The sequence below is a fragment of the Ahaetulla prasina genome, chromosome 4, assembly GCF_028640845.1.
Source record: "Ahaetulla prasina isolate Xishuangbanna chromosome 4, ASM2864084v1, whole genome shotgun sequence".
NCBI lineage: Eukaryota > Metazoa > Chordata > Lepidosauria > Squamata > Colubridae > Ahaetulla > Ahaetulla prasina.
In genome coordinates, this window is record NC_080542.1 from 3,051,724 (window position 1) to 3,071,358 (window position 19,635).

Consider the following 19,635-nt stretch of genomic DNA (forward strand, 5'->3'; position numbering starts at 1 on the left):
TCCCCACTTCTCTTCTCTCTGTATACCAATGACGGCATCTCCAATGATCCATCAGTTAAGCTACTGAAGTTCGCAGATGACACAACAGTGATCGGTCTCATTCGAGACAATGATGAATCCGCATATAGACGAGAGGTCGAATGACTAGCCTTGTGGTGCAACCAAAACAATCTGGAACTGAACACACTCAAAACTGTTGAAATGGTGGTAGACTTTAGGAGAAACCCTTCCATACTTCCACCTCTCACAATACTAGACAACACAGTATCAACAGTAGAAACCTTCAAATTTCTAGGTTCTATCATATCGCAAGATCTAAAATGGACAGTTAATATCAAAAACATCATCAAAAAAGGACAACAAAGAATGTTCTTTCTGCGCCAACTCAGAAAGCTCAAACTGCCCAAGGAGCTGCTGATCCAGTTCTACAGAGGAATTATTGAGTCTGTCATTTGCACCTCTATAACTGTCTGGTTCGGTTCTGCAACCCAACAAGAAAGACACAGACTTCAGAGGATAATTAGAACTGCAGAAAAAATAATTGCTACCAACTTGCCTTCCACGGAGGACCTGTATACTGCACGAATCAAGAAGAGGGCCGTGAAAATATTTGCAGACCCCTCGCATCCTGGACATAAACTGTTTCAACTCCTACCCTCAAAACGACGCTATAGAGCACTGCACACCAGAACAACTAGACACAAGAACAGTTTTTTCCCGAAGGCCATCACTCTGCTAAACAAATAATTCCCTCAACGCTGTCAAACTATTTACTAAATCTACACTACTTATGACTGCATGACTGTAACTTTTTGTTGCTATCATTAAGGGTTAAATTGCAACCTATGACCATCATTTGTGTTGTAAATGTTGTACCTTGATAAAGGTATTTTTTTTCCTTTTATGTACACTGAGAGCATATGCACCAAAACAAATTCCTTGTGCGTCCAATCACACTTGGCCAATAAATTCTATTTATTCTAAAGAATCTTGCACGTCTGAATGCGCTTTATGGCTGTCTGAACGAGGGAGGGGTTTAGCTGAGATGGTTTCTCCTATTACGTTCTTGGCTGAGACCGGAGTCCCTCTCCTCTGTCCACTGCCTTGGTGGCCAGATCTCCTTCCTGTCTTTTACGGCCGTTCCATCTGTCCTCTGCCGTCGTGAAATGGGTAGCCGGGCGAAGCTGGAAACTCACCTCATCGGAGATCTGGGATCCGAAAGTTACCCAAGTACCTACAAGAGAAAACGGGCTTTTGAAATAGGATTATCGGTTGGGTCGCCTCCCCCCCCCTCCTGCTAATCACAAGAATGGGAAGGGACCTTGGAGGTCATCTAGTCCAGGGGTCTCCAACCGTGGCCACTTTAAGACTTGTGGACTTCAACTCCCAGAATTCCCCAGCCAGCTTTTTTTTTCCCACTTTGCTTAAGTCAAGATATATTATACTTACTGCATACCCACCGTCTATTAAGAAAGTTACCCTACGTGGCTGGCTGGGGAATTCTGGGAGTTGAGGTCCACGCATCTTAAAGTGGCCAAGGTTGGAGACCTTTGATTTAAGACTCGTGGATTTCAACTCCCAGACTCTTTTTACACCTTATCTTTGGCGGAGCTGGAAGCTGGTTGGCAAAGGATGAAGCGACAAGCATGCCAACAAGAAAGTTGGGAACCTCCCACCTTTTCAGAAGGATTCTGCACCCCCCCCCCCCCCGAGGCCCACCCAGCTCATGTTTCTCAAGCTCCGGAACTCACCGAGGCCCAGACAGGAGACACGAAGACCGGACTTCCCGAGGTTCCTGCAACGGAAAGAAACGGGGAGGTGAAATTGGGGTGGGTGCAACTCTCAATTTAAGCCTTTGACCCCGGGGATGGCAACAGCAGCCTGTCAGGGGCTGTGGAAATGGCCTTGGGAGGCAGGAAGAATAGCTGCAGATGGAAGCAAGAAAACATTTGCCAGACCTATTCTTGAATACATCTCATCCATCTGGAACCGATACCACATCTCTGACATAAATACAATCGAACGCGTCCAGAAATATTTTACTAGAAGAGTTCTTCGCTCCTCCGAAAACAGCAAAATACCTTATGCCACCAGGCTTGAGATCCTGGGATTAGAAAACTTACAATTACGTCGACTTCGACATGACCTGTGCTTAACACACAAAATCATCTATTGCAATATCCTTCCTGTAAAAGACTACTTCAGCTTCAATCGCAATATTACAAGAGCAAAAAATAGATTCAAGCTTAATGTCAACCGCTTCAAACTTGATTGCAGAAAATATGACTTCTGCAACAGAGTTATTAACGCTTGGAACTCATTACCTGACTCCATAGTCTCTACTCAAAATCCCAAAATCTTCAACCAAAAACTGTCTACTATTGACCTCACCCTATTCCTAAGAGGACTATAAGGGGCGTGCGTAAGAGCACAAAAGTGCCTACCGTTCCTGTCCTATTGTTCCCTTCATTATATCAAATTAACATAGCTGTTGCATACTTTTACTTATATATATATATTTCTCTTATGATGTGTTGTTTTCTTGATGTTTGTATATACTGTTGTGACAAAATGAAATAATAAAAAAAAGAGAGGCAGCTGAGCCCTCAGACACAAGACGCTTCGCTTCAAAGACCGCAAATGACCAGCTGCCTGCAAGGAGTATATAAAAGCTTCCGTTCCCCACCTTCCAGTCAGAGCTGAAGAAGCTTCTGGGATGAGAAGCGAAAGATCTTCAAAGAAAAAGCAGGAAGTCCAGTTTGCCTTTTGAAAAAAAGCACCTATAGGACATATTTTCAGGAGGGAGGTCAGCCTTACCAGTGTAGGAAGTTAGCAGCACCCATCCTTCTCCTAAAAGAATGAATTATTCTAGGAAATATTAAAAAGGCAGAATCTTAGACCTCCCTGGATGAGAAAAGGAGAAATATGTTCTTGGAAAGCAGGCCCCGCTTTGCTAATATCCCCCAGAAAGACTGGGCCATCTCATCTACAGGACAAAAGGCTGGGCCAGCTTATCTACAACACAAAGGACCGTCACCCTCAGGACATAATAGGGTTAGCCCTCTACCCATCTCACCGCAGGGCACCTGGGAAGATTACACATCACCCACCGGGATTCAACCAAGCTCGGGACTCAAGACAACCTACAGAGTTGCCCCTTGCATGGCCCCATGGGAGTCTGACCAACCCATCAGAATAACGTTTCTTTCACAGGAACAGGATGCAAGTTCAAAGCCCAAGAGAGGGTATAACTCAGAGGTGGCATTCAGTTGGTTCGGATCGGTTCGGGCGAACCGATCGTGGCGACCTGCGGGTAGCCACCCACCCACCTACCCACCCACCAGGGTACAATCCCGTCCTATATCGCTGTGTTTTTGGCCCTCGAACGCATGTGCAGATGGCACGCGTGAGCAAATTGCCGTATTTTGTCACGCCGCACGCACCGGCGCGCGCTCACATTTTCGACGCTGAGCGAACCGGTTGCTACAGTCTTTGAATCCCACCTCTGGTATAAATATATCTCACTCTCCACTCCACGCGGTCGATTGCCCAGGACCTGAAACCACGTGGTCCTTTTCCACCATTGAAAACCATCTTTCCAATCACCCTCCATGTTTCCAGTGTCTTCCTTCCCACTTGGAACCGAACCCAGATGGACATTTCTGCCGACACCAGGGAGTTTAGATAGGAAAAAGACCTGGATGTACAAATTCTAATTTTTCGGTGAAATTAGCCGAATCTTGCAAGGCTGAAAGTACATATCCCCCCCCCCCACGTTTACATTCCAAGAAACTAGGGAGGGTGTCTTCCGAGAAGCTTCTTCCAGAGGAGGGATTCACTTAAATTCACTCCCGGTTCGCAAATGTGAGAGCGCGTGTGCGTTCACTCGCTTCGCTTGCACGCACCCCCTTCCGTGCATGATCAGCCTTCCGCGCACACTCTTTGCTTCCGTGCATGCGCACGGCCTCCAAAACGTGGCAAAATAGGACAGCATTACATCCCGGCGGGTGAGCGGGGACTACCGGAGTCTCCGCTACGGGTTCGGCCGAACCGGGCAGAACCGGCTGAATCTCACCACTGGCTTCTTCCCATGTCCCCATTCCTTCTGTGGGCTCAGTTGCCTCTCAGCTGCCTCTTGCCTCGCCTGCAGCTCTTCCTGTCCACCCCACCCCCAGATCATTAGCACATGCCATTAAAAATAGTTCTCAACTTACGACCACGATCGAACCCCCAATTTTCTGTTGCTAAGCGGGTCATTTGTTCAGTGAATTTGGCCCCATTTTTTAACAGCCTTTCTCGGCCTTTCATTTGTTCAGTGAATCACTGCGGTTGTTACGTTAGTGACACGGTCATTAAGTGAATCCAGGGTCCCCATGGACGTTGCTTGTCAGAAGGTCACAAAAGGGGATCGCGTGACCCCGGGACGTTGCAAAGGTCATAAATACAGAGTCAGTGACCAAGTGTCTGAATTTTGATCTACATGACCATGAGGATCCCCCCACAACCGTCCTAAGTGTGAAAAACAGTCACACTTTTGACTGCTGAAAGTTGTAACTTTCAACGGTCACTAAACGAACGGCCGTAAGTCGAGGACTACCTGTACCTGTTTTCCTGTGCGAGGTTTTCTCCACCAACACAAAATTGTGTTGTTGTTTTTTCTAAAGGACAGTGTGCCGCCCTCCATGCAGCACGCAACGTTCTTCTGCTGCTGCCCAGCATGCTGGGACTTGTAGTCCAATATATTTAGAGGAGAAATCCAGGCCAGAACACCCTCAAGGGGTGAGCAAACTGCGTTCCCATTTGTTCGTTGCTTTGTGGACAAACCAGGAATAGACGGGTCCCTGGAAGTTCCCAGCGCACCCCAAAAGGCTGCGGCTGCTCCTTCTGGGCCCTGTTCCTCCGTGATTGGTGCCCAGGGTGACTTTCTGCCTGTTTTTATTAGGGAGTCACTCTTCTGAGCAATAACAAAGTTAAAAATAGATGCTGGTTTGCGCCTGGCGCTTTCGAAACCAAGTCACTCCTGCTTCTAATTGCCGGGAGGAAAACAGGCCAACAGCCACCCTGGTTTCATGTGGGCAGCTATTTTCATTTCTTGTTTAGTGATGTTGCGCTCCAATCCTTTATATATCTATATATCCTATTACCATAATACACAACATATATTAATCCTCTGAAAAGTGGGGGGGGAACCCCCACAGCAACCCACGGAGATTTAAAAGTGGGGCACGCATCCCCACCCCACCCCCGACATTAAATCCTGGGTTTTTCCCCCTCTCCCCTCTTCCGTCTTTAAGAGAAACGAGATGGGGTTGGCAGGACCTTGAGCGAGTCTCAACCTCTCGCAGGACAATGCGGTCGGATCTCGCTGCCGGGGTTCCCGTTCAGTGACCTTCATCTGTCCCAGATGCTGGACGTGGGTCCTGCCCACCCCACCCCTCCGGTCACCCTCACCCAACCCAACGTGCCCCACACGTCAAAAGTTTGTCAACACCGGCTTTTAATCTGCCCGCCTGGCCGCGTTCCCGAAGCGATGCACCATAGCAGCGATTAGGATCAAATTGGGAAGGTTGGTTTGTAAGCTGGCCAGATCCCGACAACGATCTGATTTGAAAGAACTGGATCTCCCAGCTGGGCTGGTAGCCAACCCCCCACCAAGCCCTCCCCTCCCCCAGGCCTGATTCCCATGGGGGGGGGACCCTTACCCTCTGTTCTCCTGGCACGATGCCGCCTGCCTTTAATCCTTTTAGAGGCACCCATCACTTCCCCCCCCTCTCTTCCCCACTGCATGCCAAGTGCCTCTCCCTCCTCCTCCTCCCTCCCCCATTTGCACCTCTTGCAAACACACACACACACACACAACACACAAGGACGCAACCTCACCACAAAGGCAGCCCGCAAAGAGATTCCTTATCAATATTCTTTGGGGCATGCAAGTCTTCTGCGAAGGGAAATTTTTTCCTCTGGGGGTCTGGAATGGAGCAGAAGGCAAACTTGGGACACTTTTAGACACACACATACACACACACACACTTTGCTACCTCTTGCACAGGGCAGGAGAGAGCGGAAATCCAGCACATCTGGATTTCACACCTGACCAGGTGGGAGAAAGATGCGTTCAAGGCGCATCTCTTTAGGGAAATGCGTGGGTTTTTTTTATTCCCTATCCCCTCCCCAGCCCCCTTTCTTTTTTACAGGGGAACCCCAAAGTCTTGGATCGTTCTTCCCCCTCCCCCTCCCATGCCCCCATCTGCAAAGAACCCCCCCTTTTTTCTCTCTGCCCTTCTTGGAACGAGACAATTAACTTTCAGGTTCATTCACACAACACACACCCCCTCCCAAAAATCCCCACATCTCACTTTCATGAAAACGGCAAAAAGCAACAACAACAAAGCAGGAGGTCAGAGTGGTTTTGGAAATTGGGGGGCAAGCGGGGAGGAATGTGGGGTGTTTTTTTGGGGGGGGGGGTCGGCTTTGCAGGAACCTTTTGGGACTCCTGGAGACTTGTTTTCCCCTTCTGAAATATTTGCATCGGCGACTTTGGGCTCCGCTAGGCTGAATCCAGGAGGAATCGCCTGGGAATCTGATTTGTCTATGTTTTAGGGGTTCAGCACCCCTCGACCCCTTGTTTTACTGTCCTATTCTAGAAAGAAAGAAGTCCAGAATCTGGACTGTCGTTCCGTGACCCCCCCACAACCAAATTATCAAGAAAATAAGAAACCACTTTTATTCCTTCCTCGTCCCCGACACTCTCTGATAAGGGGGGACGACCCCCCCTTTCCCTGCTGTCAAAGTGTCCCAGAAATCCAGTGGACTGGAACCCAGCAAACACCCCCCCCCCGCTTCCACTCATATTGGTCTCCATCTCCCTGCCTATCTCCGTCCCAGCAGCCAATGGGACCCCCCCAACCTTAGACCGCAATCTTCAAACTGTGCGGTTTATGGGATTTAGTCAGGCATCCCTGGGGACTGGCGCAACGCGACTCCTTCCCCCACAACCTTAAGGGGCCGATTAGACTGTCTGCAACGCTCAGTTCGGCAGGTACTCAGCGGCCGATGGGATCTGAGTCCGGCATCCCTTTTCCGCACACTCTACACGCCCCCACCATCCGGCTCGCTTCTCTGCCCCCCCATCGCGCCCAGATCAATTCTCTCACCGCAATCCTCCCGCATCTTAGTCCGTGCAATCTGCAACCACCCACCGGCCAGCTCGGCTCGTCCGGTACGGCCGATGGGATCTGTAGTCCGGCATCCCCTTGGAGAGGAGGGGTGTTCCCCGGGTCGACCCTGTCCCCTCCCGCCCTAATCAGCACCCCCTCTCCCCCCCGTCCCCCACAAGCACAGACTTCAACCTTCAGCATCACCGGCCGCTCGTCAAGTTGTTGCGGCCGATGGGCTTTGTAGTCCGGCAACCCTTGGGGAGGGGTGTTCCCCCAGGGCGATCCTCTCCCCCGGCCGCCCTAATCAACCCCCCCCCGCTCCCGCCACAAGCGTAGACGCCAAACCTTCAGCATCACCGGCCGCTGGTCAAAGCCTGCGCGGCCGATGGGCTTTGTAGTCCGGCATCCCTCGAGGATGGGAGGGGGCTCATTACAGCTCGACCCTCCTCCCCGCCGTAGGGAGACAACCACAGGCTCCAAACCTTCAGGGTCACCGGCCGCTGGCCAAATCCTGCGCGGCCGATGGGCTTTGTAGTCCCTTGGGAGACAGATATCCCTTCCCCCCGCAAACCCCCCTAACTCCCCCCCAGAAGCCCGCTTACCGGTAGTTCATGCCGGTGGCTCGCCCGGTGGATTCCCGCAGGAGGAAGGCGAGCTGGTGGGGTAGGGTCTGCCCGGACGCCCGGACGCCCCCCGCCAGCCGGGACCCCTTGACCGGCGGCTGGAAAGCGCCGTTGTTCCCCTGGCCGGGACCCCCGGGACCCCCAGCCGCCGCCGCCGCCGCCCGCCCGCCGCCCCCGCAGAGTCGGTCATCGCTGCTGCGGCTCCTCAGGTTCTGCTCCGTGCAAGCGATAGAGATTTGCATGGCTGGCTCCGGGAGGGTCGCTCCGGAGCCGGGGAAAGGGACTCCAGGCAGGGCAAGCTGGCCAGGCTCGGGGTTCTGGCTGGCTGCCGGCGGGGCGCCACGGGACGGAGCCCTGGCAGCAGCCGCCGCGCTTCGGGATGCCGGGCGCCCCCCGCCCGCGCTGCGCCTCCGACCGGCCTCATTTGCATCCCTGCTCCGCCCACAGTGGGGGGGGGGAAGACAAGAGAAGCTGGGGTGGGGGTGGGGAACGACCGGAGGGGCTGATCCGGGTCAGCAGATGCTGCGAGGACTCAGAGACCCCTGACCCCAGCCGCCGCCGCCGCCGCCCGCCCGCCGCCCCCGCAGAGTCGGTCATCGCTGCTGCGGCTCCTCAGGTTCTGCTCCGTGCAAGCGATAGAGATTTGCATGGCTGGCTCCGGGAGGGTCGCTCCGGAGCCGGGGAAAGGGACTCCAGGCAGGGCAAGCTGGCCAGGCTCGGGGTTCTGGCTGGCTGCCGGCGGGGCGCCACGGGACGGAGCCCTGGCAGCAGCCGGCGCGGCTCGGGATGGCGGGCGCCCCCCGCCCGCGCTGCGCCCCGCACCGGCCTCATTTGCATCCCTGCTCCGCCCACAGTGGGGGGGGGGAAGACAAGAGAAGCTGGGGTGGGGGTGGGGAACGACCGGAGGGGGCTGATCCGGGTCAGCAGATGCTGCGAGGACTCAGAGACCCCCCGACCCACATCAGGACTTCACGGGCTTTGGATGGATGGATGGATGGATGGATGGGGCAATCCCAGGACTTGGAGAAAGGAGGGGAAGCCGCAGGGGGAGAACAGCTGCGGGGAGCCCCCTCCCCACCTTCCCCCCCCAAAAGGGGAGGGGGACACACACAGGCAGCGCTTCCATCCTCCTCTCCCCCCTCCTCTCCTTTCTTGGAAAATCCCTGGGAAAGGCAGAAAGGATTGCGAGTTACGCACATCGGGGGAGGGAGGGGGAGGGGGGGGAACAGGCGTTTCTTGGGTGGGGTGGGGAATAAGGATAAATGAGGTCCGGTGGGGGAGGATGAAGGGGAGGGGGACGGCTCAAAGCGCAGGATTAGAATCGCGAGTCTGCGCTGCCCCCTCTCGGCGGCGGATGGGAAGGGTTGCGCCGTCGCTGCGCCCTGGGCTCAATGAAAAAGTTGGGGGGTGGGCTTCTCCTCCCAGGCCCCCCTCCTCCTCCCGACCCCAAGGAAACGGGGGTGATTCCACCCACCCACCCACCCCTCTCTTCCTCTCCCCCCCCCCCGAATCCCGAGTCCCTCCCTCTCTTCAAACTGCAGAGGGCGTCCTTGGCAGGGAAGGACAGGGTGTTTTTTTTGGGGAGGGGGTTCTAGATCCCACCCCCCAGGTGGGCAGTTTGGCAGGGAGGGGGTCAGACCCACCTGGCTGAGGGTCCCCCCCCCCTTGTGCAGGATAAGGATGGGGGAGGAAGTTACGGGGCTGCCCAGAGATTGGAGCCTTGCGGTACAGGTGAAAAGCTTTACAGGTGGAGGTGGAGGAAAAACACCGGGAATCCTCGACTTACAGCAGTGACCGTTCAAAGTTACGACAGCACTGAGAAAAGGGACCTAGGACCATTTTTCACACTTAACGACCGTTAGAAAAGGGACCTAGGACCATTTTTCACACTTAACGACCGTGGCAGCCTCCCCAGGGTCACGGGATCAACATTCAGACGCCAGGCAACCGACTCGTATTTATGACCGTTGCCGGGTCCCAAGATCACGTCGATCCGCTTTTGCGACTTTCTGACAAAGTCAAGGGGGAAGAGCCCGATTCACTTAACAACCGTGTGATTCACTTCTCAACTGCGGTTACTCACTTAACAAGGGCGGCACGAAAGGTTGTAAAATGGGGCAAAACTCAGTTAACAAGGTTGTTGCCACCCACTCAGTTTTCATGCCTAAGGCGGGACTAGAACTCCCAGTCTCCTGGTGATTGGCCCAAATTCACCCAGCCGCCTTTCATGCCTAAGGCGGGACTAGAACTCCCAGTCTCCTGGTGATTGGCCCAAATTCACCCAGCCACCCATCATGCCTAAAGCGGGACTAGAACTCCCAGTCTCCTGGTGATTGATCCAAATTCACCCAGCTGCCTTTCATGCCTAAGGCGGGACTAGAACTCCCAGTCTCCTGGTGATTGGCCCAAAATTACCCAGCCACCCATCATGCCTAAGGCGGGACTAGAACTCCCAGTCTCCTCTTGATTGGCCCAAATTCACCCAGCCACCCATCATGCCTAAGGCAGGACAGGACTAGAACTCCCTGTCTCCTGGTGATTGGCCCAAATTCACCCAGCCGCCTTTCATGCCTAAGGCGGGACTAGAACTCCCAGTCTCCTGGTGATTGGCCCAAATTCACCCAGCCACCCATCATGCCTAAAGTGGGACTAGAACTCCCAGTCTCCTGGTGATTGATCCAAATTCACCCAGCTGCCTTTCATGCCTAAGGCGGGACTAGAACTCCCAGTCTCCTGGTGATTGGCCCAAAATTACCCAGCCACCCATCATGCCTAAGGCGGGACTAGAACTCCCAGTCTCCTGGTGATTGGCCCAAATTCACCCAGCCACCCATCATGCCTAAAGCGGGACTAGAACTCCCAGTCTCCTGGTGATTGATCCAAATTCACCCAGCTGCCTTTCATGCCTAAAGCGGGACTAGAACTCCCAGTCTCCTGGTGATTGGCCCAAATTCACCCAGCCGCTTTTCATGCCTAAAGCGGGACTAGAACTCCCAGTCTCCTGGTGATTGATCCAAATTCACCCAGCCGCTTTTCATGCCTAAAGCGGGACTAGAACTCCCAGTCTCCTGGTGATTGGCCCAAATTCACCCAGCCGCCTTTCATGCCTAAAGCGGGACTAGAACTCCCAGTCTCCTGGTGATTGGCCCAAATTCACCCAGCCGCCTTTCATGCCTAAGGCGGGACTAGAACTCCCAGTCTCCTCTTGATTGGCCCAAAGTTACCCAGCCACCCATCATGCCTAAGGCAGGACAGGACTAGAACTCCCAGTCTCTTGGTGATTGGCCCAAATTCACCCAGCCGCCTTTCATGCCTAAAGTGGGACTAGAACTCCCAGTCTCCTGGTGATTGATCCAAATTCACCCAGCTGCCTTTCATGCCTAAGGCAGAACTAGAACTCCCAGTCTCCTGGTGATTGGCCAAAAATTACCCAGCCACCCATCATGCCTAAGGCAGGACAGGACTAGAACTCCCAGTCTCTTGGTGATTGGCCCAAATTCACCCAGCCGCCTTTCATGCCTAAAGTGGGATTAGAACTCCCAAGCTCCTGGTGATTGGCCCAAAGTCACCCAGGCGACAGTGAGTTCTAGTCTCACAATAGGCACAAAAAAATGGCTGGCTGACTTTGGGCCAATCACCAGGTGACAGGGAGTTCTACCCCCACCTTACACACGCAAGTCATCTGGGTGACTTGGGGCCAGTTCCTCCCTCCTTCTCTCTCTCTCTCTCTCTCTCTCTTTCTCTGCCCAGCCCACCTCACCGGGTTGTCGTTATGGGGAAAACAGGAGGAGGAATTCCTGTCTTATGTCCGCCGCCTTGATTCATTGGCCAAAACTAATAAAAGTCAGGACAGAACTAAAATCCGAATAAATCAAACGCCGCGACTCCGCCAGTGACATAGCGCCTGCTCAAAACCCAGGCTCAAGGGGGCCCTTTCCCTCGCCCCACGGCGTCGCTTGCCTTGGCCCCATAGGGAGCGCCGTTCCCCGGTCACAACTCAATGGGAAAAAGAGAGTCGAAGCTCCATTAGCTGCCTTGATTAAGCTTTGCAAACAGAGGAACAGCTCCTCGGGGACAGCTAAAGCGGGAATTAAACTTTTCTCCTCGTGAAAATAAATGACTCCGTTTAATCACTCGTCTGGAAATAATTCCACTCTGTCCGAAGGGCGTTCGGCTCTCGGAAATGAAAATGGCACATGGGGGGTCTCTGGGTGGCCTAATCAGCCTCATCCACTTCGGCTCTTCATGAAAGCAAATCGGAAAAGGGGTCCTTAAGGGTGATGGGGAAACGGCGCCTGCCAGAAGCCCCTGCATCAGAATGGAATGGAATGGAATGGAATGGAATGGAAAAGAAAAGAAAAGAAAAGAAAAGAATAGAATAGAATAGAATAGAATAGAATAGAATAGAATAGAATAGAATAGAATAGAAAGGAATAGAATGGAATAGAATAGAATAGAATATGGAATGGAATGGAATAGAAGAATAGAATAGGAATAGAAATAGGAATAGGAATAGGAATAGAATAGGATAGGATAGGATAGGATAGGATAGGATAGGATAGGATAGGATAGGATAGAAAATATGGAATGGAATAGAATAGAATATGTGGAATGGAATGGAATAGAAGAATAGAATAGAATAGGAATAGAATAGAATAGATAGGATAGAAAATATGGAATGGAATAGAATAGAATATGTGGAATGGAATGGAATGGAATGGAATGGAATGGAAGAATAGAATAGAATAGGGCTAATGAACGGAACGGAACAGAACAGAACAGAACAGAAAATATGGAATGGAATGGAATAGAATAGAATAGAAAATATGGAATGGAATAGAATAGAATATGTGGAATGGAATGGAATAGAAGAATAGAATAGAATAGAATAGAATAGAATAGAATAGAATAGAATAGAATAGAATAGGACAGGACAGGACAGGACAGGACAGGACAGGACAGGATAGGACAGGACAGGACAGGATAGAAAATATGGAATGGAATGGACTGGAATAGGAATAGAAGAATAGGAATAGAATGGATAGGATAGGATAGGATAGGATAGGATAACAGAGTTGGAAGGGACCTCCAACCCCCTGTTGAATAGAATGGAATGGAATGGAATAGAATAGAATAGGATAGGATAGGATAGGATAGAATAAGGAATAGGAATCAGAATAGAGCTGGAAGGGATCTTGGAGGTCTTCTAGTCCAGCCCCCTCCTCAGGCAGGAGAACCCATACAATCTCAGACAAGTGACTGTCCAGTCTCTTCTTAAAAGCCTCCAGTGATACAGCACAAACAACTTCTGGTGGCAGGCTGTCCCACTGGTTAATTGTCCTCGCTTTTAGGAAATTTCTCTTCAATTGCTTCTCTCCTTGGTCAGTTTCCATCCGTTGCTTCTTGTCCTGCCTTTGGGGGCTTTGGAGGATAGCTTGGTTCCCTCTTCTTTGGGGCAGCCCCTCAAAACATCGAAAGGCTGCTGTCCTGCCACCCCTAGTCCTTCTCTTTGTCAGACTAACAAAATAACGGAATTGGAAGGGACCTCGGAGGTCTTCTAGTCCAACCCGCTGCTCAAGCAGGTGACCTTAAACCATTTCAGACAAATGGGTGTCTTCTCTCTCTCTCTCTCTCTCTCTCTTTTTTTGAAAATCTCCAGTTTTGGAGCACCCGGCACTTCTGAAGTCAAATCATTCCACTCCTTAATAGGAGAACACTGGAAGGGAACCTCAGAGGTCATTTAGTCCAACCCTCCCCTCCCACTCAGGCAGGAGAGACCCTCTCCCATTCCAGACGAGCGGAGGGTCAATCTCTTCTTCAAAACCCTCCGGTGATGGGAGGAGCGCCTACGACTTCTGGAGGCGGGCCGTTCCACTGGTGACGTTGTGCCCCAGGCCCAAGTAGGTAGTAGGAAACTCAGTCCGTGAAAAAAAACAAATTTGATTCGAACAGCTGAGAATTACTTCATTCCCAGCGTCGTTCAACTCAAATTAAAACAAATTCCTCCCAACACAAATTCCTCAGTCTTATCACAAACCTTGGTCCAATTAGGCCAACTGCCAAAGGCCTTTCTTGGCAAACGTTCAGAAGTCACAAAAAGAAAGGCAAGACGAAGATGAAGCAGAAGACGAAGCTATCAGTGTTGTTTTCCAGCTAAGACCCCAAACGTTGTTGCTGGTCTTTTAAGCCTTATGGGAGAATCCAATCATTTCTTGGCCTTACTCCCAAGTCGTCCTCTTTGCTTCAGCTGCTCTTGCCTTCTGGCAGCTCTTCTCATGCCTGCATTAGGAACAGGCTCCTCCTGTTCCTCCGCCTCACTACTATCAGTCTCTGGAGGCTCTGGACTCCGCACCTCACTCCCCAATGGCCCTGGCCCCACCTCAGCCTCATCGCTGTCCGACTCCGTTACCAACTCCGTCGGCTGCTGACGGACCACAACAAGACAAGAATTCTTCTGGCTGTCACGAAATTTCGAAACTTTTGGGCTCCGTTGCGTGGAGGCTGGACTCCAGAGCTAAAGGCTGAGTGAAACCTGTAATCCAAACATAAGGCCCGACACACACACACACACACACATACACACACACACACACACACACACACACACACACACACACACACCTGTGCCCGCAGATGACCTAAGGAAGGAGACAATTCATGGTCTCAATTCTCAATTCTCCATAAATGGCCATGTGAAATGGCCACCGACGGCTGCTTGTGCCGCGGACACCCCCGAATTTCAAGCAACGCTCCCCTCTTTGGGAACCAGTTCGACCCTGGCTCTCCCCACTGTAGGTCCCCCTTCCCCTAAAACAGGGGTGAAATCTAAATTTCTTTGGTGGGCGTGGCTTGGTGCGGGAGTCATGTGACTGGGTGGGCGTGGCTATGTGACTGGGGGATCAAAAGACAGAAACTCACTAACAATGTCCTGCTGGAGCAGGGTTGGACTAGATGACCGCCAGGTCCCTTCCAGCCCTGGATTATCCTCTGAAGGTGCGTCTAGTGCCAGATTTGTAGTCCTTCCTTCCTCTCCTTTTTCTTTCCTCCCTCCCTCCCTCCCTCCCTCTCTCTTTCTTTCTCTTTCTTTCTTTCTCTCTCTTCCTTCCTTTCTCTCTCTCTTTCCTTCCTTCCTTCCTTTCTCTCTCTTTCTCTTTCTTAATTTCTTTCTTTCTCTCTCTCTCCTTTCTTCCTTCCTTCCTTTCTCTAATTTCTTTCTTTCTGTCTCTCTCCTTCCTTCCTTCCTTCCTTCCTTCCTTCCTTCCTTCCTTCCTTCCTTCCTTCCTTCCTCTCTTTCTTTATTTCTTTCTCTCCCTCTCTCTCTTTCTTTCTTTCTTTTCTTTCTTTCTTCTTTCTCTCTCTCTTCCTTCCTTTCTCTCTCTCTCTTTCTTTCCTTCCTCTCTCTTTCTTAATTTTTTCTTTCTCTCTCTCTCTCTCTTTCCTTCCTTCCTTCCTTCCTTCCTTCCTTCCTTCCTTCCTTCCTTCCTTCCTTCCTTCCTTCCTTCCTTCCTCTCTCTCTTTCTTAATTTATTTTTTACCTTTTAAAAACTGCTTTTAAAAGTAAACACAAAAAAAGCCTCTGACAGTCAGGCACCTCAGCCGGGATCCTCAAGAGCCTTGTTTTAACCCTTGAAAAGTATTTTTTTAAACAATCTTTTCGGCCGAAGAGGTTGTTAAAAAAAATGCTTTTAAAAGTAAACAACAACAACAAAAAAAGGCTCTGACGATCGCATGGCTCAGCTGGGCATGGGGGGGGGGAGGCAAGGATTGTTTGCTACCGGTTCTCCGAACCACCCGCCGCCATCGCTACCGGATTGGCCGATCCGGTCCGAACCAGGAGCATTTTCACCCCCTGCCCCAAACCACATCCTAAGCACCCCCCCACACTTCCCCGAAGCTTCCTTCCTTGCACTTGAATGGGAATGAATGAATTGAGGCCAAGCCGCGGGAGATTAATTCATCCCATTTGGGAAGCCATTTCCGTCTTTTTAATCTGTCCGGTTAAGCCTCTTTCCTGAGGTTTGGGGATTCAGCGGGAAGGCTGGAGAAGGACGACTGGGTGAATTCCCACCCCACCCACCCCCGGCTGGCCAGGACGGTGGCCTGGCCTTTTCCCCGCTCCTCAAAAAAAAGCACGGCGCTCGGATCGCAGGTTGACGGATTTACACGGCGGAGGACAATAATCTGGATTATCGGCTGGAGCGTTTGGGTGTCGCCAATTCGGGATTGGGAGCGCACCCAGCTGTCGGACACGGGAGTGAATCAAACAAGCTGTTCACACAAACTGCGCTTTGTCCACCCTTGCCAAGTTGAAGATGGATGGACTTCAATCCCCAGAATTCCCCAGCCAGGGAACATACGGTAGCACAGTTGCAGTGCTACCTGGACAACGCAGTCCTAAATTGCATTAACCGAGGGAGGCAATCAAGATCAAGGGAGGTACTCATACAACTCTACAAAGCCTTAGTAAGGCCACACCTAGAGTCCTGCATCCAGTTTTTGGTCACCACATTGTAAAAAAAGAGGTTGAGACTCTAGAAAGAGTGCAGAGAAGGGCAAGCAGGATGATGAGGGGACCGGAGGCTAAAACATAAGGTTGCAGGAACTGGGCATGGCTAGTCTAGGGAAAAGAAGGACCAGGAGAGACAGGATAGCATCTTCCAATATTTGAGGGGCTGCCCCAGAGAGGAGGAAGGGGGTCAAGCTATTTTCCAAAGCACCCGAAGGCCAGACAAGGAATAATGAATTGAAACAGATCAAGGAGAGATTCAACCTGGAAATAAGGAGGAATTTTCTGACAGTGAGAACCATCAACCCATGGAACAGAAGTTGCCTCTGATGGCTCAGACTGCTAAGACAGTCTGTTATTAACACAGCTGCTTGCAATTACTGCAGGCTCGAGTCCCACCAGGCCCAAGGTTGACTCAGCCTTCCATCCTTTATAAGGTAGGTAAAATGAGGACCCAGATTGTTAGGGGCAATTAAGTTGACTTTGTATATAATATACAAATGGATGAAGACTATTGCTAAGATAGTGTAAGCCGCCCTGAGTCTTCGGAGAAGGGCGGGATATAAATGCAAATTTAAAAAAAAAAAATTGTGGGAGCTTCATCCCTGGAAGCTTTCAAGAAGAGACTGGACTGCCATCGGTCAGAAATGGTGTAGGGTCTCCTGCTTGGATGGGCAGGGGGTTGGACTAGATGACCTGCAAGGTCCCTTCCAACTCTGTTAATCTAAATCTGTACCTCTCCCTCCAAGGTTAGAGGAGTCAATCCATCTTTAGCGGGCCTCCCCATCTTCCTAGCCCCTATCGGTCGGCGACTTAACAACCATTCGTTTTAACAACTGTTCAAAGTGACAAACGGCGCCGAAAAAGGTGATTTCCAACCGGTCCTCGTGCTTACGACCGTCGCGACATCCCGTTCTGCGATCAAACTTCAGGCACTTACCAAATTTGCGACGGTCGAGGTCTCCTGAGGTCACGTGATCACCGTTTGTGATTCCTACCCCCCCCCAAGCCAGATTCGGACAAGAAAACTCAATGGGGAGGGATGTCGGTTTTGCTTAAGGACGGCATGCTTCGCTTAACGGCTGGCAGGGATTTTACTTCATCGCTTTTGGCACAGAGGGTGGCAAAATCGGGCGTGACTCGCGTAACAAGTCCTCGATTCACGACGGAAAACCTGGTCCCCGTTTGTGGGTCGTAAATCGAGCAGTACCTGTATTATTTTTCCCCGCCTGAAATCCTCCAGGGATGGGCACGACCCCGACTTTTCTTAGGCTTCGGGTTCTCCTCTCCAAATCTGCAGATTTTTTGGTTGTTTTTTTTTTGGTCAAGCTGGCATATTTTGCAATGCAGGTTTTACAGATGGGAAGGGACCCTGTAGGTCATCTAGTCCAACCCCCCCTCCGCCCATCCAAGCAGGAGACTCTACACCATTTCTGACCGATGGCCGTCCGGTCTCTCCTTGAAAGCCTCCAGGGATGAAGCTCCCACAACTTCCGAAGGCAGTTTCTGTTCCTTCCTTTTTTTGCAAGATCCAACAGCATCGTGGTTTGAAAGGAAACTTGGTTTGGCTTTAGCGAATGTTGGCTTGTGACTGGCAAACCCTGAATGAATTTGAACCATGCCCCGTGCTGTTTTTTCCCCCCCCTTTCGTTAAAAAATGCCTTTGCGTTCCCGTTGCTACTAAGTTTCCAAGCTCTTCTGATTGGTTGTGTGGGATTGTCATTCCTTATTTCTTGCAAGCTTCTTTTCTGAACCGATCCGGCCCTCCTCTGCTTATTGATGTCTTAATTTCCTCCTGAGCTTTACACATAACACACTGCAATTTCTCCAATTGTATCTTCAGACATTAACTCTTCAAGGTTAACCAAATAATGGCTTTCAATTATGGGCTTGCCAGCAGCATTCGGTTGGAAATGTTGTTATCCAAATTAATAGTTTCCAGGTGAATGCTGAGTTTTCCAAGGCTTATTTTTGCCTTCTCAAAATATATTACTTGTTGATTGACTTGTTGATCAGTGAAGACCTGGACTGACGAGGCAAAATTAAAGCTACAGGCTTGCTTTGACTGCACTGATTGGAATGTTTTTGAAGATACCTCTGCAGACCTGGATGTTACGATGCGCGGGCACGATGCGAACTGGTAGTAAAGGTAAATAGAACTCACCCGTGATATATACATACATAAATACATACATGCAGCAGCTGCCAAAAAAGCCAACACAGTTCTGGGCTGCATAAACAGAGGGATAGAATCAAGATCACGTGAAGTGTTAATACCACTTTATAATGCCTCGGTAAGGCCACACTTGGAATATTGCATCCAGTTTTGGTCGCCACGATGTAAAAAAGATGCTGAGACTCTAGAAAGAGTGCAGAGAAGAGCAACCAAGATGATTAGGGGACTGGAGGCTAAAACATATGAAGAACGGTTGCAGGAATTGGGCCTGGCTAGTTTAATGAAAAGAAGGACTAGGGGAGACATGATAGCTGTGTTCCAATATCTCAGGGGTTGCCCCAAAGAAGAGGGAGTCAAGCTATTCTCCAAAGCACCTGAGGGTAGAACAAGAAGCAACGGGTGGAAACTGATCAAGGAGAGAAGCAACTTAGAACTACGGAGAAACTTCCTGACAGTTAGAACAATCAATAAGTGGAACGACTTGCCTGCAGAAGTTGTGAATATTCCAACACTGGAAATCTATCTGTCTCTCTCTGTCTCTCTCTCTCTTTCTCCCTCTCTCTCATCTATCTGTCATGTCTCTCTCTCATCCCTATATGCCATCTATCTATCATATCTATCTCATCTATCTATCATAGGTTGGACTAGAAGACCTCTAAGGTGCTTTCCGGCCCTATGATTCTATGATCTCTCTCTCCCTCCCTCCCTCCCTCCGCCTCCCTCTCCCTCTCTCTCTTTCTCACTGAGACCTTCGGCCAAAGAACTGTCATTTCTTTTTTTGGGGGGGGGGTGGAGCTGCTTAGATCTCCTTTGGACTTTTTCCTGGTTGGCGTCTTCCAGTGTTGGACTGCAGTTCCCATCACTCCCAGCCAGCCAGGTCTAGGCGACGTAGGACAGCCACCCAAAAGACCCATAGCCTTCTTCCCTTTACACATCTCAGTGTTGGTTTTCAAGAGGGGACGGACCACCAGGTTACCCATGTGGCTGGACTCCGGCGTCTCTCCAGCCCGGCCGGGAAATCTGGTCCCTACGGAGAACGAGCATCACATGGATGGGAAGAAGGAGAAAAAAAAGCACAATTCCTTCTTTCTTTTCCCCCATTTTTCCATGCTAACGTTTGAGGAGGGGAGCCATCAAGCCATAAAGCCGGGGGTTGGACTAGGCTCCCTTCCA

General features: G+C 50.9%; 1 protein-coding gene across 1 annotated transcript in view; it reads right to left on the minus strand.

Annotated features, from left to right (window-relative positions):
- The window catches only part of KCNAB3 (potassium voltage-gated channel subfamily A regulatory beta subunit 3), a 32,391-nt gene extending 24,369 nt beyond the window's left edge, over positions 1-8,022 (minus strand). The window contains exons 1-3 of the mRNA XM_058183851.1: positions 7,760-8,022; positions 1,752-1,795; positions 1,197-1,234 (exon numbers count right to left, since the gene is read on the minus strand). Coding sequence (XP_058039834.1) covers positions 1,197-1,234; positions 1,752-1,795; positions 7,760-8,022 — 345 coding nt within the window. The remainder of the gene's footprint in view (positions 1-1,196; positions 1,235-1,751; positions 1,796-7,759) is intronic.
- Positions 8,023-19,635: the final 11,613 nt, after the last annotated feature.